Consider the following 22,171-nt stretch of genomic DNA (forward strand, 5'->3'; position numbering starts at 1 on the left):
GGTTAGAGCATGAGCGTAGGTAGACAATAGAAGAATGACGAGAAATAATAGGATAAGAAGATGAGCTAGAGAAAAAATCAAAGGGGTTATAAGAAAGAGAAGAGAAAGAAGGGATAGGGAATGTGCCGAATGAGAATGTATGATAGAAAGAAGAAAGAGCAATCCGAAGGAGAAGGGATGGGGGAGCATTAAGGTGAGGGAGGAGTAAAAAGAGGAAGAATTACATTTATGATGAACGAGAGAACAAAGATAGAATTAAAAAAATAAAAGAGGACAGAAAAAGAAAGAGGAGTTCATGGAACAAAATAGTGCATGATTGCACAGTTTTTGCTTTTACTAGACACTGTAATTAATCTGTGGAAAATGAATAGCATTACAGCTAACTATGTATAACTATTTAAAAAGCGTAGAAGACAAACTGCATTGGCTCTTGTATTAGTAGCCAAATTTATGGTCCTCATTTTACCAGGCTTATAGTATTAAAGGCTGAATTGACCATGGCAGCATTTGAAATTCTCTGCTGCATGTTTGGAGGCTGTCCCAAGTTCTGCCACCATTGTAAAGATGTACCAGTGCTCAGAATGATAGCCACGTCGATGGTTGCTGGGGAGCCTTTTGGGTCACCGCCAACATGACTGACTGAGGGCACTCTGACACACAACTTCTTTTTTCCCTGTGCTTTGCAGCATGTTGTATGGTATGACCCAAGCACATATTTGACAACACGGAGGCATAATGGCATGATGTAACCCCTCACTGACCAAGAGCCAACTGAAATAAGTATTTGGAGGATGTCCCACTCCATACACCCCCTTCCCTTATGATACACCCCTTGTGTTTATCCCGGAGTAGAAGGAGACCCTGCACAGTCTGCTGCAGTCAGGAATGGAGATTTGAACCACCAGTGCATATCTGTTCAGATACTCAGAGAAGGCAAAGGGGAGGGCTGGTGTGTCTGTCATTTTGTTTTTGCTAAACAGCTTCAGCGTTTTTCACCAGAAATCCATGTCAATGCATTTTAGATTAGACTGGCACATCATCAGGTTAAAGGGAGTAAGGCAGTCTCCAAGTTAAGGAGTTCTTTTTTTTGTTAAAGATGTTTTATTGAAGACAATTATGGAACAATACAGAGTAAAATGATATACATCAGCTCAAGCATTATGTAAGCATAAGATATAAAACAATGAACAGTGTACATAGAAAGAAGTAATAGTTCATTATAAACAGCCAATGGAAACCATAATGCATAGAGTCGAACAGTCAAAACATATGGAAAACTGTAGCAATTTTACATTTTAAGGGTGTATATAAAAGAATAGTAAAGAAGAAATAGAAGAAAAAAAGAAAGAAGTAAAAAGAGGAAATTCTATTACAGGTATAAATAGCATATATATAAACTATCAATTGATATCTAAACAACCAAGCAAAAAAGTGGCTATCTCATGAAAGGTGCAAAGCAGTGCGAACAGTGCAAACAGGTCTGGGAGAGGTAACAGTTCTGGATAAGTATGAAGTGAGAGGAAGCCAAAACAAGTCCCTTTTAATCATTAGATGTAGTGTAGTAGTGTAGGCTCTGTGTAACCCTTGATGATGACATCATAAATTCCAGCAAGCAATAAAAGTGATTTTTGAAGCGTCTTTCCAATTGGATGTGATAATTTGTCAAATCGATAAATTTCTCTATTGTCTTTTGAGAATGCCAAAGGGGGGACAATCACCCAAGAAATGATGAACAATGCTAAACGTAATATCTGTAGATAAAATGTTATTAATCTTATCCTAAACTAATAACCAAACATTCGGAACTCAAAAAACATATGAATTAAATCCTTATTTTCTTGGGCACAAGTAAGGTGAAACTTATGTAATTGACTGGGGGTATAATATAATCTGTTGTAAAAAAAAAAATAAAGTTTGAGTAGTGGCAGCAGAGCGCGAGGTATTGTGTAGCTTGGCCCAGGTATATTGTGAAAATTCTTGATTGAAGTCCGACTCCCAATGTAACTCAATTTTAGATTTAGGTCTATTCTCATGTGAGAAACGTATAAGTTTGTATATATAGGATGCCTTGACTCATGAGGAAAAATCAATGAGAGAAAGGGAGTGAGGGTAAAAGGCGAGTCGATGAGGAGGAGGAAGATTGTAAAAGAAGCTGAATAATGGTAGGCCTAAGTAGGTGATATTGCACCACATAAAAGGATGAGACATCATATTTAAGTTGGATATCCCTAAATTCTAATACAGAATCAATTGAAATAACATGGCTAATTACTATTGTTCCTTGGTCAATCCATTCCTTCCAATAAAGAGTATGATTATATAATTTAATATGCTTATTGTACCATAATGGCGTTTGTAAAAAACTTTCTAAAATAGAGTTAGACTGAAGAAGTAAAGGCGTGACAACAGAAAGGGAGTGTAGAAGTAGGGGTGTGAAAAAAGTCCTAGGAGCTTGAGAGATATGGGCCGCATCCATAAGTGAAAAAGGGTGAATATGGGATTGTTCTAATTGGCCCCAGACTGTACATTCGTCCAAGGAAGGAACTGAAAAAAAGGTCCATATTTGCTTGATGGAAAAAGGAGAGTGAGTCTGTCTGAGATTGGGGAAATTGTCCCCTCCATTATTCTTAGCCTGTTGGAGCCTTAGTAAAGAAATTCTAGATTTTTGTTTGTTCCATAAGGAAGTTATAAGTAAACGATTGACAGCCTTAAAGAATGCATGAGGGAGTTTATCAGGACGCATCGAAAAAAAAATGAATTATAGGTAGCATCATCATTTTAATAGTAGCTAATCTCCTCCATCAGGAAAGATAAATAGGAGATCAATTAAGTGACAGACTGGAAATTTTTGACTTGACCTGATCTGAATTAATTTCAATGGTTTCTTTAATAGAATTAGAGTAGAGAATTTCTAGACATTTGATGAGTTTAGAGGTCCAGGTAAAACCTGTATCCTTGAACATATCCGGAAGCAGAACTTATTTAATGGCAGTATCTTTGATTTCTCTATGTTAAGTTTATATCCAGATACGTAGGAGTACTCATTTAATAAACGGAAAAAGGCAGGGAGTGCATTTTGTGAGTTCGACACATATAGTAACACATCATCCGCATACGCGGTGAATTAGACTTCCAAACGCTTATATTGGAATCTGGAAAAAGCTGTCGATCTACGGATTTTCTCTAGGAGGGGTTTGAGGGATAAAATGAAAAGAAGAGGGGATAAAGGACAGCCTTGTCTAGTGCTTTGAAAAAGAGGGAAGAATGAAGATTGCTTAACATTAACGAAAATTGAAGTTGAAGGCTGAGAGTATAGAAGAATAATATATCTAAGAATGTTCGAACTGAAACCATGCCATTTTAAGGCACCAAACATAAAATCTCAATTAACACGATCAAAAGCTTTTCCAGCAACTAAAGTTTTGGCAGCACATGATATGTCAGATGTACAAGCCATATGGATTATATGGAGGAAGGTTCCAGAGTTATCTGAGATAAAACATCGTTTCATGAATCCTGATTGATGAATGTCTATTGAATCTGGAATAACCTGCTTAATGTGTGTCGCAAGTGCCTTTGCAAATACTTTGAAATCTGTATTAATATGAGAGATAGGCCTATAATTCCTGAATTTAGATACATCTTTACCTTTTTTGGGGAAGTATGCAAAGCATAGCCTTGGAAAATGTTCCTTGTGTGTATTCTTGAGTGACATAGTGGGAAATGAATAGAACTAGTTTTGGAAGTAGAAGATGTGCAAAATGAGTGTAAAATTGAACAGAGAAACCATCCGGACCGGGACCTTTGTCTTTGGGAAGCTGGAGGACAGCATATTTAAGCTCCATCTCAGTTATATCAGTGTCCAGGATGGAGAGGTCTAATGTATGGTCTGATGATTTGGGGATAGATTGAAAAGAAATGTCTAGTTGATCGGTCGCGGGAAAAAAATCTACTGAATATAGGTTAGTGTAATATTGTGTGAAACATTCTAAAAAGAAATTGTCACTGTTGTGATTAACTCCATATTTATCTGTGATGACATGTATTTTAGGTTTCTGTGCCTTTATTTTTAAATAGTTGGCTAATATTTTCCCAGCCTAATTGCGGCCACCAAACATTTTTGCATTAATTTTAAGTAAAGTACCACATGCATCATTCCAAGATTATTTTGTTGTATTGTAATTTAGCTTGAATTAATTTCGGCTGAATATCAGGGTTTTTTTAGAGGAAAAATACTCATTCTCCAGCAATTTGATTTGTTTAAGCAATTGTGAAGGCTCTTTAAGTTGTTTCTTTTTTTCATTGCTACATAGCTTATAAGGTATCCCCTAGAAGTCGCATTATAGGCTTCCCATATATAATTCATCGGAGAGTCAGCAACAAGATTAACAGGAAAAGACTTGTTAGTAAAATCTATAGATGCATTGTTAATCTGTTTATCTTGCAAGTTTATCTAATAATAATACATTGTTGATTTCCACCTGTTACACTGGGAAATGTTGTAAGGAAGAACTAAGTATAAAATAACAGGGGCATGGTCCGCAATCAGAATGGAGCCGATCTCTACATTTGAAACCGATTGAAGTATATTTATGTGACAAATAAATATTCCATTCTGGACTGCGAGGTATGTGCGGAAGAGAAGTAGGTGAATTGAACACATCTGGGTGAACTGCTCGCCAAGCATCGATTTAAACATCTGAAGGAATTAACCCTCTGAAAGGATTCTGCATTTTTTGGGGTATATATCTAACCTTAGATCTACGATTTTAAAAGGGATCCCTTCATTGACTGCAATCCCCCCCTAATATAAAATTGTCAGATGAACAGTCAGGTAGGAGAGAGGAAAAATGGTCCCATAATTAGGAATCTACCCCTGTAGGGACATAGACATTACAAAGTAAGAAAAGAGTACCATTGATTATAATATTCAATAGTAACCATCTACCAGGGGAACAACCTTTACAACGCAACTTTTACAACGCACTACCATTACAACGCATTTTTTACAACGCATAATCCATTACAACGCATGACATTACAACGCATGACACTACAACGCATTTTTAAAAACTACCTTTACAACGCATTCCATTACAACGCATACTACCATTACAACGCATACCATTACAACGCATAATATTACACTATACTATCCAACACTTACCCTACTGATGCACCCCCTGGAGTTAGAATAGTAATTTTTACCCCTAAACTATCCAACACTTACCCTACTGTTGCACCCCCTGGAGTTAGAATAGTAATTTTTACCCCTACACTATCCAACACTTACCCTACTGTTGCACCCCCTGGAGTTAGAATAGTAATTTTTACCCCTACACTATCCAACACTTACCCTACTGTTGCACCCCCTGGAGTTAGAATAGTAATTTTTACCCCTACACTATCCAACACTTACCCTACTGTTGCACCCCCTGGAGTTAGAATAGTAATTTTTACCCCTACACTATCCAACACTTACCCTACTGTTGCACCCCCTGGAGTTAGAATAGTAATTTTTACCCCTATACTATCCAACACTTACCCTACTGATGCACCTCCTGGAGTTAGAATAGTAATTTTTACCCCTATACTATCCAACACTTACCCTACTGATGCACCCCCTGGAGTTAGAATAGTAATTTTTACCCCTATACTATCCAACACTTACCCTACTGATGCACCCCCTGGAGTTAGAATAGTAATTTTTACCCCTATACTATCCAACACTTACCCTACTGATGCACCCCCTGGAGTTAGAATAGTAATTTTTACACCTATACTATCCAACACTTACCCTACTGATGCACCCCCTGGAGTTAGAATAGTAATTTTTACCCCTACACTATCCAACACTTACCCTACTGTTGCACCCCCTGGAGTTAGAATAGTAATTTTTACCCCTACACTATCCAACACTTACCCTACTGTTGCACCCCCTGGAGTTAGAATAGTAATTTTTACCCCTACACTATCCAACACTTACCCTACTGTTGCACCCCCTGGAGTTAGAATAGTAATTTTTACCCCTATACTATCTAATACTTACCTTAAATGTAATTTAATATTATGCGTTGTAATGGTATGCGTTGTAAAGGTAGTATGCGTTGTAATGGTAATGCGTTGTAAAGGTATTTTTTTAAAATGCGTTGTAGTGTCCTGCGTTGTAATGTCATGCGTTGTAATGGATTATGCGTTGTAAAAAATGCGTTGTAAGTGCATGCGTTGTAAAAGTGTGCGTTGTAACGTCATACATCCCATCTACCAACATCATCTTTAGTTTTATTGATCACCTGAATGTTCAGAGATTTATGTACTAAAATTAAGACACCATTTTTATTATTAACCGCAGAAGAACTGAAGACATGTCCCACCCACTGTCTATGCAAACAATCATTGTCACCACCCTTAAGATGCGACTCCTGTATAAAAGCAATCTGGCAATTCAACTTAGAAAGGTAAGTAAGCACCCTCTGTTTTTTCAAAGGATTCCAAAGTCCTTTTACGTTCCAGGAAACAACACGTAAATTAGCCATAAAAAAGCATATATATAACTGATAAACATAGAGTCAAAACTGAGTATTAACACAGTTAACCAGAGGCTGAGTAAGAGAAAAGTATTGTTAACTGGTGGAAGAGGCGAGAATACCAGAATGTGAGTAAAAGCAGAAATAAAGCTACAATTAATAGATGTGAAGAAAAAGAATGTGATAAAAAGAGAAAAAAGTGATGTAGGGAAAACACAGAAAAGTAGGGAGTACAAAATGCAACTCCCCAGAGTACAGAAAAGTAAAAAGATGGCAAAAAGCCGAAAGACTTTATTCATAATCGTCAATGTAAATAAGAAACAGGAAGGACACTGGTTGGGAGCGGGGGGGACACATCAAGACGTCCGGCTCTGAAAGGGAAGCCAAGAGGAAATTGAATTACAGATAAATAATGTTGGGGGCAATAGTTTGGTCAAAACTAATAGAGGAGAGAATACCACAAATCCAAGTAAACAGGAACACCAGACAGACCCCCAATCAATCAATCAATCATGGGTTTGTTAAGCGTGACTATTCACCCGTAAGGGTCTCACGGCGCTAGGGGAAGGGAGAAGAGAGGTGCCGGGTCCTGTCCATCAAGGAGGAGGTCTATCAAAGAGCCATGTTTTGAGGTCCCTCGTGAAGATGGGGAGTGATGCCGTTTGAGGTGGAGCGAGAGGGCGTTCCAGGCTCTGGCCGTGAGGAAGGAGAAAGAGCAGCTTCCCGATATGGGGTTCCTGGTGTGAGGGACCACGGCTTGGGAGAGCTGGGCTGATCGTAGGGTCCTTTGGGGTGCGGGGAATTTGAGTTGGCTGTTCAGGTATGCTGGTCTGGTGTTGTGGAGGGCTTTGCGTGCATAGGTGAGAATCTTGAAGGTGATTCTTGCCTCGATGGGGAGCCAGTGGAGCATGCGCAGGTGCTGGGAGATGTGGCAGTGTCGTGGCAGGTTGAGGATTAGTCTGGTGGCGGTGTTCTGGATGTTTTGAAGCTTGCGGGTGAGGTTTTTGTTGATTCCGGCGTAGAGTGCATTGCTGTAGTCAAGTCTGCTGGTGACGAGAGAGTGATTGAAGGTCTTTCCGTGTTTGAGGGGGATCCATTTGAAGGTCTTGCGTAGGAGGCGGAGGGTGTGGAAGCAGGAGGATGCGACAGAGTTGATCTGGCAGTCCATTTTGAGTTTGGAGTCCAGGAGTCCAAGATAATTCCGAGGCTGTGTGCGTGGGTTCGTTGGATAGGGAGAGGATGAGTTGGGTGTCGTCTGCTTATGAAGCAATGTTGAGTCCGTGGGTTTTGACGATGGGGGCGAGTGGAGCCATGTAATCGTTGAACAGCGTGGGGCTGAGGGAGGGTCCTTGGGGGACTCCGCAGGTGGTCAGAGTAGGGGCCAAGAGGAAGGTAGTGAGTCTCACCCACTGTGTTCTGCCAGAGAGGGATGAGTAGATCCAGTTGAGGGCCTTGTCCCGGATCCCTGTGTCGCGAACACTACGTGTAAGGGTGCAGTGAGGGACTGTGTCAAAGGCCACTGAGGCTACTGTCTCTCCTCTGTTCAGGAGGTTGCAGATGTTGTCTGTTGCGGCAAGGAGGGCAGTTTCTGTGCTGTGGTCCCCATGCAATTAAATATCAGGATAACATACACGCAAAGTGGAGACTAAAAGTGGACGGACGATGGCGGTCACCACAAGTGAATCCAACAGTCCAAGAGAAAGTAGAACCTGTAAGGAAACAGCAAAACAATGAGGACTACAAGAATATGAGTAGAGCAGATCAAGTTTCGCTTAGTTCTGTATGTTCTCCTTTATGTTCATGGATGAACAACTTATGGTCCTTAGGATCAACAAAGGTAGTCGTCCTGTCCTTATAGGTGACCTTAAAAAAACTTGGATGAATAAGCCCATACCAAGCATTTATAGATCTCAATACTGATCTCAAGTCCAAAAATTATTTTCGCCTCGTGGCGGTAGCCTTGGACATATCCTGACTGAAAAAGATTTTGTGCCCTGACCAAAGCATCTGCTTATATTTTTGGGCCATTGTGAGGACTCCATGAGATCTGAGTACTGTAAAAATAAAGCAATGAACACTCTAGGTCTATTGGATGTTGTGGAAGGCGAAGGACCAACCCGATGAGCCCCATCAAGGATTTCAACCCAACAATTTTGGAGGATGTGCACTTGAGAACTTAATCATGTCCTGCCCTCTGAACCTTCCAGAATACTGTAAATACACAAGTTATTGCAGTGATTACAATTCTCCAAATCTCTAGCTAGTCTTTTAAGTAACCCTGGGCATAATTCGCGTAGACACGCTACACGTAGCTACGCGAAGTGCACTTTGCACTACGCACGCTACACGTAGCTACGCGAACTGCATAGTGCAGTAGGGAAATGCTGTTTGCAATGATTGCACAGTGCCGGATGCTTGCCCGCACTGTGCAATCATTGCGAACGGCATCGTGCAGAGTGCAAACGGTTGTTTTCTGCCGCTCAAGTAGATTTGTACTAGAGTTGCAACTTTCTCAACGTGGACTGGTAGTTTCTCATCGCGAGCGGTTGCGAGCATATGCGACCACTCTCAATGAGAACCTGACCTCTCCGCTTTGAGAATCTCACCGGGAGGTTTATTTTCCACGTTCGTGATCGGCAACTTGATGTTGCCAATCGCGAATGAGGAAAAAGTCTCGCCAGGATGTTAAGTTTGCTCGCTCGCGGTCGCCAACTTGACGTTGAGGACCGTGAGTGAGCAAAAAATTACCGCTATACTATGCTACGTGTTTTTGCACTGTGCTACATGTGATTCGCGTAGCGCGTAGTTGCGCAAACTACGCACACTCCGCGAGCGTAGCGTAGTTTTCCGCCCAGGCCTACTTTTAAGCTGTGTAACTTCCCTGGTTAAATATGAAACTCTGGCAGCGACATCATGTGAATTGTTAACCCGTTGCTCCACCTCAGTAAGTCTTGAACCTAGAACAGACCACTTACCCTCCTAAGGTCACACTCGTCTCCACCATGAACGGTCTCATATTTTTTAACTCCTCCATGATATCTTCAAGTGTCTGGGGTAATGGGGATTTTGTAGGTGAAGAAGGGTCCTTCTTTACTCTTTTATTTGCGCCGCCTCCAGACTCTTTAGGCGTTGTAGCATTTGAAATGTTAGAAGCCAAAGACTTAGAGGAATGTGCAGCATCCTTCATAAAAACTCTGTGGTAGAGCTTAGCCAGAAGGGATTAAATATTACAGTGACCAAAAATGCAGCTAGCACAGGAGGTATCTGTGAATGATGTAGACAGTCAATGCTTCACATTGGGGTGGGAGATGAGGTACCCCTTAGATGAAGAGAAAAAAAGATACAAACCATGTGCTCCATTTAAAGATGTTAGTGAGTAAGATAAGTAAAACCATTAAAAAAAGAAAAAAAAAGTCCTTGTTTTTTCTTTTCCTGAAGTAGCAGTCAAAAGGCTGCTCAAAATAGCGGCTAAATCTCCTGCAGTCGGCACGTACTGGCAAGCCAAAAACCGCCCGACACAGAATGAAGTATTCCTCAGCTCCCGCGGAGGAAATCAGCAAGTGGCCATCTTGTTTCGCGGCCGGCGCGCTCCTGACTTTATTTAGTTTTATCACACTAATCAGCTGAGCTGGGCCTGTGTTCCTCCCCTGTGAAGAATCAGTTCAAACTTCTAATGTTCAAAACAGGTACAGAACCAGAACTATCGGTCCAAGCCTCCGACCCAATAAAGGAACAGTACTATATGTCTCCCCCAACATTTCAGGTGCAGTACAATTTGGAACATATCTCATAAAACAGGTACAACATTTGCAGTAGCTAAAGGGAAACCCTGTCAACATCTGCCAAAAGGCCCCATGTCATAGTTTACTCCTCAAGCAAGCCGTGGAGATTTTCCAAATGCACTTTCGCAAGATGGTATTTTTGAACGCATGTTTCTAACAGTAAAAACAAAACTACCAATACTGAATTCAAAGTAGTGTTTTTTTTTTTTAAAAGCAATGATTGGGTCATGATGTTCACATACAATATAAGGTTGTTTGGAAGCTTTCTATGTGCATCAATCTTCATTGAGTGCAGTGTAGTCAGGGTTGTCGCCTTTCTCAGAGAAAGGTTCTGGCCATTCACTAACCTTTTCAGATTTCAAGACGGCAAGGAGTAGGCACTTTCCTAATATTTTTTTTAAGATGCTCTGTTTTCTTTTTGAACATGGCAATACTGCTTCTGTTTGCTTTAAGAATAATTTAGGGATAGTTTATACAGATCTAAATTACTTTTGAATTCATTTCTTAATGTACTTGCTGCTATAAATTTACATTTCAAAGAAGTGAAAAATACCGTATTTGGCGGATTTTCGCCATATTTTGGCTGGCCTTAACATGAAAATACCAGCCATGCTGGTAAAATACTGGTCAGGTGACAACCCTAAGTACAGTTTGATTTTGGTATTGAAAATATATGTTTCTAGATCAGCAATTGAGCTTGTAATGTGCGCTTCAACATAAAGGCCTATCAGTGACCTGCTTATTCAATAGGTTCCTTTTAAAGCACATTTAAGTTTAATGCAGTAATCTTTCAGCTGGAGCTGTGAACCCATACATTGTTGCGGTGACTCTTGTCCATCCAATTCTGCAGCTCTTTACACGGAAGGAAAATGCTTACAGTTGGCGCCAAGTAAACACACCAGGGACCTCATGGAAGTAATGCTGCTGACCAGACACCATGAATAGTGTAGCCAACTCCCAGAGTTCAAGTCCCATTAAAGCTAAACATAATGAAACAGAGAGAGAGAGTCCTTTGGCGGGAGTATTTTTCTACACTTCTACAACCTTCCATAGCAATAGCAGGAAGAAATTGAAAGTAACTTCACTGGAGGTAGATTTTATAATCTGAGCTGCCTGGTGATACATTAACTTTGATTCGATTTACAGTTGTTTTAGTGCCTCGGAAAAGCTTGGTTATTGGGAGTTGATTTTAAATTTGCTCTTAAAAAGAACTACATCTGAGTACCTCTGTTTCTGCTGCTGTCTTTGCGTCCTTCGAGACCAGGGGTAGCAAAGGTAAAGTCCAGGGGTCACAAGAAGCAATATAGACCCCTGGTGACCCCTAAATGAGCTGTAAAACTAAGACTTTTATCTTTATTGCTTCAAATGTTTTAATAATTTTCGACCTCTGGAATTATGCAGCAATATTCGATCAAACTGTGTATCACGGATGAATGAGGAATGCAGAAAGGAAATACAAATTATGCAGCATGATGTGGTACATTCTTTGGTAATTTTATGTCACTATTTTATCATTTTAACACACATTGATACAAAGGGGATCCCAACTCTATGAACATCCTATTGAAAATGGTAGCCTCCAACAAAAAATGATGTTGTGCTGCACTGAAGCAAATAATACTTTATTATTAACAAATATCTTTCTGCGCTACTATTAGTTTGACTCTGACACTACCTCATCTCTTGGCTAATTTACCATTCCTTATTTATTTTTATTTTACTCCTGAGCCTTGGGGTAACCTCTCCTGTACCTCTTATTTCTAGTTTGCTTTGATCCAATTTGTTTCCACTTTCTTCACACTCCTCTCTTTCTACTTGATGCAACATATACTTTTTAAGGTCTGGCTTGACAGTGAGCTGTCTGCCTAATCTACTGTTGCCAATTCTTTAAACTATAGAAAGAATGGGCTTTAACTCTGCCAGGAATAGTATTTTTCTCTCACCTCGTGCTATTGGCTGTGCAATATATCAATATGACAGCCATGGAGTGCTTACACCACAATGCATAAGTGGCTATTTTACACCTGGAAAGTAAAATGAATCACCGCACGTTAAATTGTTTGTAAATTGTTTGTCTCATGTGTGCAGTATGTACAGAAAGCTATCATTTTAATTCTTTTATATTTCTGTTTTTTTAATGATAGCTGGCTTCTTTTAATGTTTGAGTCAGTGCATGTTTCTCCTGTTTCTCTTCCCCATTGTTTTTCCCACTCTGTGTATTTCTTATTGACTTTTGATTCATTGTTATATCCTGATGTTTCTCCCTGTATTAATGTTCCGGTTGTTTTCTTAGTCCCCTTACCTTTGGTAGAATGTAAGCATTTAGATTATGACAGCAAGTTTTTTCCCCTCAAATACTACTTTCTTCTTTTATTAGGCTTTAGAACATATTTTACAAACATCTACAAATGTTGGTGACAATGTAAGATTATTGTATAATAAAGATGATGTGATGGTCTCTGTGGGGCCAATGAACTCGCTTTGATTGTATGTCATTAATGTGGAGACAATGTTAAGGAGGTCCACCTCTCAGAAAAGTGCACGTGCTATAGACAATCCTCCACCATTATCTGTTTTGTAATGATGATGTTATTAATCTGAATGTCATTGTGCATGTAAGCCCATATTCAAATATAGGCTTGACATGTGTTTGCGTTTCTCCACTGGAAGTCAGTTCAAGAATATATTTGAGCAACACTTAAGATAAAGACAGTATTGATGGGTCAAGAGTGAAGAAAAGAATCGTTATTTTGCAGGTGCCGTCAAAATGAATCCACCAAGGCCTACAGTTCCCGACGAGGACATTCAGGCGAAACTGGAAAGCTTCAGCAGAACCACGTCTGGAGGCTCATTTATAGTGCTTGGGGTCCCACCTTCTGGGACCGTAATAGATATATTTCCTCCATCAAGAATTACTGACCTGGAGGCACGAATTGTTGGAAATAAAATCGAATTGTCATGGACGGCCCCGGGAGGTGATCTAGACCAGGGAAAAGGTATGGTTACTGTTTAGTTTCCTTGCAAGAATGTTGATTTAGGGAGAAAATACACCACTAACGATGAGCTCAACTCTAAAACGTTTATGGACAGATCATTGTTTTCTGCACTAGCGCAAATCAGAAACGTTTGCATTTTGCACAAGTGTGTTAAATTACTAAATTAATTTGAGCACAAAATGTGTTGCCTATGCGCACATTGTCTGCACACACACATCAGGGGATAGCAGAAAATGATGAGCATTGCAGATGCAAAGGTCAGCTTGTTACATAGAGATGTGATGACATCTGCGTTCAGTGAACCTCTGACATCTTTATTGCAGCCCTTATCTAGAAAAGAGTTGCTTTAGGCGAAGGCATGAAACATGAGCAGATGTTACATGCTTGCACTGCAGGCCTCTCTGCACTTTGAAATGCATAAGTGGTGGAATACACAAATGCATTCCAACCTCCAATTTAGGGTTGGGAATATAATTGGCTTTATTTCCATGCAAGGTCGCTTTAAGACCTGTACAAGTGAATGAACGAACTGGCTCATGCTGACATCAACTGTAATATGCATAAAGGCCCAGCCTAGAAACGTGGGTGCAGGGGAGCACTCCCTCAATCCCACCCTAGCATGTTCCCTGTATACGGCGTGTGATCAGGGGCGTAACACAGGCCCCCGCATTCCCCGCGGTGCGGGGAGGCCCCCAAGCTCCAGGGGGCCCCCTCCACACAGCATTCCGCCCTGAGAGCTCCTGATTGAGCTCGGAGGGGGCCTCTCCACTTACCTTGCAAGGGGGCCCCTTCAAGTTTCGTTACGCCACTGCGTGTGATTGTAGATCGAGAACTCTCAGGTCAGGGATTGTTCCTGCACAATTGTGAGGTTCATTGTGCCCTTTTCAAAGGTAGTTCTGTGAACCTGCCTCACACATCTAATGATGAAACTATTTATACCACAGTGCCAATTGTGGGTGCAAAAACACCCCATCCGTGTAATATCTGCACTAGGTGTGTCGATACCAAATGTACACTTCCCTGTTAAAAAATGCAGGAAAACCAGCACAAATGGGTTTTGTGTCCGACTTGAACTCATTTGCTAACCGTAGTAATATTTTGCATCAGCAGTTACCACCTGCTCAAAGGCTGATGCTGTTTGTGTGGTCCAAACGGTAGTGAGTATAATTTGTGATCACCAGGCTTATCTGTGATATTGGGTTTGTTCACTACCGGGCATATTTACTCACCTTTCTCGCAACACAACTCAGCAAGGGAACTTGCTGCTCTGCATTACATGAAAGGGGGTGAGCAGAACTGCACCATATCTACTACGATATTGCATACTTCTCATTGGATTGGTGAACTTCAGGCACCTTAGGGCCAGTGCAGGCACCCTTGCACCATGGAATATTCCTCCATGTTTGCTGCCAAAAGCAGCATACATGGAAAGAGAAATTAACAAAGAGAAATTAAGATATTTCTCCTTGTTACGCCTCACTTGAGAAGGCGCACCACTTTGATGCAAACCCACGCTTACTACATTTAGTAAATCTGTGTTTTTGTCAAAATATATAAGTGGATGCATCAGAGCGTCCATGCTCCTCCCATGTAACACCTACCAGGCACTGCATTGTCTTACTTTTTATTTTAAGAAAGCCACGCAAGTTGGCACCAGTCGACCCTTGCACAGCTTTGTACATCTTGATTTGAGTTTTACATTGTGGCTGCGCCACAAAAGAGGCGTTCCCATAAATGGTAGAAAATTCTTCCCCTTCATTTGACCTGTATAAAGGGTCTGTGAGGCAGCAGAGGAGTGGCTCACGTCGGTTAGGCATTACTCTGTGCCTACAGTGTGTTTATGACTGCTATTAGTAGTCAGCTGCATTATTTCACAATAAACCCAGGGATAATAAAAGCGTCACCACACGGCCTTTGTAGCCTGGATGCTAACAAGGGAAGTGCTGTCACATAACCTGTAACAGGGATTGATAACTGGTTTAACAACAAGCTATACAACTATCAAAAGGTAAAGCAATTCTCACTTTTAAAGGGCCTGTTGTCACATTCGCTTAATCTCAGTAGTGCTGCAAATGCATGCACTAAAATGGAATTGAACTTGAGCGGAAGAAGACCAGATTCTTCGGGGTTTTTCCTTCGAAATTGTTGTGGACAGCGTTGAGTGTGAATTTAGTCACTTTCTAGACCTCTTCAGCCAGGAACCACCATGGGGCTTTACCTTAAATGGGACAAAGTAGTCCCTTCCACCTTTTTAAATTCACTGGTGAAGAACACATACGATCATATCCAAACATGTCTATCACTCTCAGACAATCCGCACGCAATAAGTCACTCCTTTTCTAAAATCTTATTGGAAATAAAAAGACAGCTCGAATGTGCCCCAAGGAAATCCTCTTCCTCTAGTAACTGTTGGTTCGATAGGAACTGTTCTAAAGCTCTGCGACTCCTGAAAGCTGCTTTAAAATATAATCCCAGAAATCGCTTGGAAGTCCAGCAAGCTAGGAAAAATTACCACACTATACGCCAGGCCAGGAAAAATCAGCTGAAGTCAGAGGCCTGGCAAGCTCTTTTGGAAGCTTCCATTAAGAGGGATAACACCGCTTTTTGGAGGGCAGTCAACTCCCCTTTTTTTCGATCTTCACAGCCTCCAATTTTGGACTCAGCCATAACTGCTGAAACCTGGGTTAAACACTTCAGTGCCCTATATAATCCCCTTGATCGGGGTGATCAACTGAATGAGAGGGGAAGTAATCCTAACCCCTTCCTAGATTCAAATACTCCTACTCTTTTTCCCTTGAACATTTCCTTCGAATATGTCGAAGTATTGATGGCATTAAAAGAAAGTTCTTCCGGGAAGGCGCCAGGTCCTGACTGCGTACCGATAGATGTTTTTAAATCACAGCCAGACCTTTGGGCACCTTTGCTTACAAACGTTCTGAACTCACTGAACATAACAGGTTTCATACCCACCTGGCCTGAGGCAGTCGTTGTCCCGATTTTTAAAAAAGGCGAGAGAGATAATCCCGCCAACTATCGCCCAATTTCACTATTAGACTCTCTCATGAAGGTAGCTGGGCGAATTATTTTAACTAGAATACACGATTGGATAAATGGCCAAGACATCATTTCTAATCTGCAATATGGCTTCAGACACGGCAAAGGTACTATCGAGCAAGGCCTGAACTTGTCTCTCATAATAGCTAAATATACTCAGGCCAAAAAAGGCAATCTCTTTATTACCTTTGTAGATCTGAGCTTGGCATTCGATTGTGTTGATCATGAGCTTTTATGGGTTTCCCTTGCAAAGATAGGTTTAGACCCCTTCATCCTTTCATTTATTAAAGAACTGTATAGGGACGCATCAGCCCGCGTTAGGTATGGCAGAACGGGAGAATGTACTGACAGTTTTTTCATTAGGCGTGGCGTTAGGCAGGGTTGCATATTAGCTCCCCTGCTTTTCACCCTTTACATCAATTCTGTTGGTCATCATTTAAATAGAACTTTTCATGATTACCCTACAATAAATGGTAAACCAATACCTATCCTGCTCTACGCGGACGATGCAGCAATTATGTCCCAGACACGAAGGGGGCTACAAAGGGCAGTAAATGAATTCACTGACTATATGTCAAAGAGAGGCCTAAATGTTAACACCTCTAAAACCTTTACAATGTCATGTGGCCTAGGGACTGGGAAAAAACCATGCTCTATTTTTTTAAACGGTCAAAAACTGGACAGCATTGATAGTTTCTCCTATTTGGGCATTACTTTCAATAAAAGGGGTACCTGGCGTGCCGCAGCTCAAGCTAGGGGGTTAGCTTTGTCCAAAGCCATAGGCGCATTGACCAACTTTTCAAAAAAACTTGGGGGCCGCCCGATTAACCCCTTACTTCAGATTTATCGGGCGAAGTGCATCTCAGTTGGAACTTATGGAGCTGGGATCTGGGGGATTGACTCCGTTGACCAAATTCAACGCCTCGAGAACGCCTTTTTGCGTTATCTCTTGGCCGTCCCCTCTGGTACATCTACCTACTTGGTACACACTGAATTAGGTCTTACACATATTGCGGATACGATTAATTCCTCCCCACTCATCCTATGGCACAAAGTCTGGACCAACCAAGAGACTCCTTTTAACAGAGAAATCATCAAAGACTGTCTTAAACTGAACAAGGTCAGGAATATTAAATGGTTGAATTATGTAAAGAATTTGTCTTCGAACTTAGGACACACAGAATTCTTTTCTGACCCCTTAGCCTTAAGTAAAATAGCAAGAGTTACGCTAAAACGTCTTGTCCTAAACCACTTGAGCAGCCAGCGATGGGTCTCTGAAAAACAAAAGAGTTCAATCGTGGAATATCAACACTCGACCATTACAAATGGGATCCAGCAATATCTACTCCTAGAACCATCGCCTTTTACTCGCATGCTCCTGACCCGTTTTCGTACTGACTCTTTTTTCAGATTTTTAACTTTTCCTAACCCAAACTGTTGGTCTACTGTCATGGAGAAATGCCCGTGTGACGGCCTATCTACGCAATCCAATATACACTGTATCCTATTCTGTAGATTTTACCAACTGCCAAGGACTATTTTTTTGAAACCTTTGCTCAAATCATGGGGTTTACGCTCACATAGAGTGGCTTATTATAAATTAAAGACCCTGGATACCCCTTTAGCCTTGGCAGCCATGTCATCCTACTTGAAAATGACCATGAAGCTGAGGGCTACAATGCAGACTTAGTTGATACCTGTCCTAAAAGTTCTATCGTGTATCTGTAATTTTAATTGAATTTGAGATTGTTGTAAAATAATTGAAATTTTATTCTATTAACAAATTTTATCTGTATGTACTTTTATGATATTGTTTTTACATATCGAATAAAGTTCATTATTTATCTATCTAGTCTTTACTTTCTAAAAACCAGTAGTGAGATTGGTTAAATCAAAAGCCATATTAAAGCAGTCCACAGTGGTTATAAGGAAGAGGCATTACTATTGTTCCCAGTACGTAATTCTAAAACAAAAAATGCCAGGGCAAAAGGTTGCTCTCAGTAGCCCAATGATGTCACGGCCAAATGTCGGGTCACTGAATACCAAGGCTGCTTACTATTAATTCCACCTCAATGCTCTATCTTCACCATTAGCCACCCTCCCTTTTTTATCTCACTCTTGCAGGCTGTGTTCCATCCATGCCTACTCACTTTGTCACTTTTTTCCTGTTTTTCTCACCCACCTTTTTGATCCCTTTTCCAACCTTCTCTCTCTTCCTCTGGGAAAAGTCTAAAAATAAGTACGAGCCTCCAAAAATCAATGCTGTTGTCCACCATCTTCAACCACTGGCACCAATTAAGCTCTGACGTTCCCTAAATATTGGCCATTTATGAAGCAGAACATTGTTTTAGTTGTTATTAGATCACGTTGAGGCTTATTTAAGGACAGCAAGACGCATCTAAATATTTTATTTTACAAAACCTTTCTTTCTGATTTTAGCTGATTCATATGACCTCAGAATGAGCATCAATCCCCGGGAACTAAGAGACAACTTTGAGATGGCGACCGCTGTGAATGTTTCCGCTCGGACCCCTCAACCTGCCGGACTTGCAGAAACATTCTCTTTCGTTCCAGAGAACCTACCCCTGGTAAATGGCACCATCATCTACTTTGCAGTGCGTGCCATTGACAATAAAGCGCTTAAGGCTGATGTATCGAATACAGCCCAGGCAGCTCTATTTATTCCTCCAAGTGTACCGCCATCCACAGCTCCACCCACAACCACTCTTCATACTACTACCACCACCTCATCAGTTTCATCAACTAATCCCAGCTCTCCCTCCTTTGATATTGTATTGGTGGTAATAGTAGTGTGTGTTGCTCTTGTGATAATGTCCCTTATTATAAGTATAACCCTGTGCATCTTAAGCTGCAACAGGAACAATAGAAGACGTCAAACAGGCATGTAAAAAGGAAGACGGCAAATGATGAACATTTCTTATGAACAGAAGTAACTACAGGTATAATTGAAAATATTTTCAACTTTCCCTCAGGTAAAGTAAAGATTTAAATAATTGGGAAACTTCCTGGTCTTACTTCCATCATAGTGCGAGGCCGATCTCTCCTTAACTGTACAGTGCTATTCTCAAGAGCTGTGTCAACTGGTGTTAGGAACGGATCCTAGAGGACTGGCTTTGGTCTACAATAAATCAACTCTAATATAGTTTAAATAAAAAAAATATTGTATCCGAGATTCAGTTAGTTCCTATTTTTGGTTTATATTCCCTGGCTTATTAGCAGATTTTTTTCTACAGAGATTAAGGCCGGCTACGGCTTTGAAAGAACAAAGAACAGAAGTTCAAATGAATTGCTTGGTAATAAAGTTATGTCTCCAAATAAGTTAAACGTCAAATGGAGTGTCACATTGAGTGCATTTCCCCAAACTTCATTCAGCCACAATGACTCCAGTTCATTGTGTGATTTCTGAAATAGAGAGAGCTGTCATCAGTCAGTTGTTTCCTAGAACAAAGCGGCTTGGCAGCATTTGGCGGAAACTTTTGGAAAGAAGCGGACCCCTGAGGCAATGCCCCCTGTTACTGTCCCATGACTCATTTGTCCGAGAGGCATGGCTTAAGCTTCTGTATGTCAAAGTTATGAATATTGGGACTGAGGCTGCACACAATTGCTTACATAATCCTTCAAGCTGTTGGAGATGTGATCAAGTGATCTAGATGGTTTTGATTAACTACACGTGGTATGGAATTGCCCTCATTTACATTCTTACTGGTGGTATATATGAGGCAGATTAATCCTTACCAGCACACTCAATATACCACCCAGTGCCCACTTCGCCACATTACATGATATTTCTGATGTTAGCGGTTTTTCCCACCATGCTCACAAGTTGACTGTAGCATTTCTAGAGCCAGCCATGGGATGCACCCCACGCCACTGGAGACAATATTCCGCTCCCACTCCTGAGAGATGGCTGACATAGTTAATGAGGTTAGCCCACCGGGAGCATATCATCTATAGGATCCACATTCAGATGTCATTTATTGATCTAGTGTGGGGTGATTAATGGCCATGTTTAGAGACATCGAGCTATCTGATGCCTTCTGCTATAAGCCACCTCAACTATTTTAATATTTCATTCCATTATATGTCCTACCATAATTCATATTATGTTTCCCCTGAGTTTTGTTGAGAAGGCAGACATTTCCCTTCATGAACTTGACCACTGTAGCCTAACTCACATTTAACACGCATTATCGAGGCCACTCTTTTATGCTATGTTTGCTGACAGTTAGCGAGGCATATATCAGTGGATTTCCTAACTTTGATTGGTAATGTACGGGGGAACCCACTAACTATACTCCCCTTTCCCACACTCAAATTTCTATGGCTTTGTGGTTACATTCCTTAAGTATATAGTGTTGCTCATTGATCGATGATATTCATGGGTAGAGGTTCATGGAATGCGGATTGCACTATCCTCTACCCATGCACCCACCATGATAGGTTTTAACCCTAACTGGTCTTCCCCTTCACAGTATTGTATGCTTCTCTACTCTATTCTACCCTTCCTGGTCTTCCCATGGGATTCTAAACTTACTTTTTGAGATAAAACATTACCTATTTGACTTAAGATTTAGTCATGCCTCCTTCCTGGAACTGTTGGTAGGAGATGGCAATGGTTGTTTTATTGTGTACTGAATCTTGTGTCCGTGTGGTATGTCACGTCAATAGATATTCCAAGGTTACAGTCATTGTATTCTGTGTGTTTCCTTTTATCTAAATAAATACTTTTAACAGAATGAAGGCCGTTGCTTTACTAAAACAGTTGTTTTACTAAAGCTCAGTCAATTGTGTGGCGAGAAAAAGGGTGAAACCCATGCCATTGTAGGGTGAGAAAGTCGAACACATAGAAAGCATAAACAACCGTAACCACATAATTTCAAGGCTGTGATCATGCAATACAACATCAAATTATGCAGCGCGTCTGAGATTCCCAACTAATTAGGACTGCCTCTGTCAAGCATAATAATAGAACGACTTATGGTTTTCTGCTGCGTAGGCAAATGAAGACGTGAATATGCATGCTGTTATAATATCATACCTAATTATTGTTTTTTTATTCTGCGTCACGATTGTAGCGTTTCTAATGCCTGATACTGAAGTAGAATGTAAAAAAGACAAACACATGCTTTGATTTTAAACTCTAATAAGCGAAACATTCTCTTAAATCACCAAAGATAATAGAGTTTACATTGGATTCTGTTCATCCCGTATTATTTTGTGTTTATCTGAGTCAATTGTCAGAAAGACTAATATTGTTCATTTAGATAAAAGTAAGAAATAAAGCTTGATTTAGATCAAATAGCATGTGTTCTATTCTGTTATTTTGTGTTATGTTAAACTTTGATATGATATGCTATGTTAAGTTAAGACAATGTAATACATAGTGAGCACATCATGCCCTCCAATGAAAGCTAACCTGGATAGAAGGATGAAAATAAATAATATGACAGAGCAATCATAATTCCTGATGACTACAGATAAGGCATTGGTGCCGCTTTCTGATACCATGATGGTGAGGGATAATTTTAATGCAAGTGTGGAGCAGGTTTCCTCCTTGTCAGTCCTTCTTTATTTTGTAATATCAAAGTGCATGCCCGATAGATTGTATTTTGTGATATAATGGTGAAACCTTCAAGCAAAAAACAACTGTCTGTCCTTGACCAGAAAAATGCTGATAAACAAGTCAGAGAAATGCAAACTGAACCTTTTACACCAACAGTAACCAATAGAGGCTGTAACAACCCACAGCATGAAGGAATGATTTTTGTAAAGCATGGCTTCAAGATTCAGG

The 22,171-nt window shown here is 40.6% G+C and overlaps 1 protein-coding gene across 1 annotated transcript in view; it reads left to right on the plus strand.

The window, feature by feature from the left end:
- LOC146834645 (calcium-activated chloride channel regulator 1-like) overlaps positions 1 to 21,679 on the plus strand; it is a 537,414-nt gene extending 515,735 nt beyond the window's left edge. Inside the window, exons 13-14 of the mRNA XM_085602116.1 lie at positions 13,066 to 13,305; positions 18,799 to 21,679. Of these exons, the coding sequence (XP_085458242.1) occupies positions 13,066 to 13,305; positions 18,799 to 19,268 (710 nt within the window). The 3' untranslated portion in view covers positions 19,269 to 21,679. The remainder of the gene's footprint in view (positions 1 to 13,065; positions 13,306 to 18,798) is intronic.
- Positions 21,680 to 22,171: the final 492 nt, after the last annotated feature.

Source organism: Triturus cristatus, chromosome 4_2 (genome assembly GCF_964204655.1).
Source record: "Triturus cristatus chromosome 4_2, aTriCri1.1, whole genome shotgun sequence".
Lineage (NCBI taxonomy): Eukaryota > Metazoa > Chordata > Amphibia > Caudata > Salamandridae > Triturus > Triturus cristatus.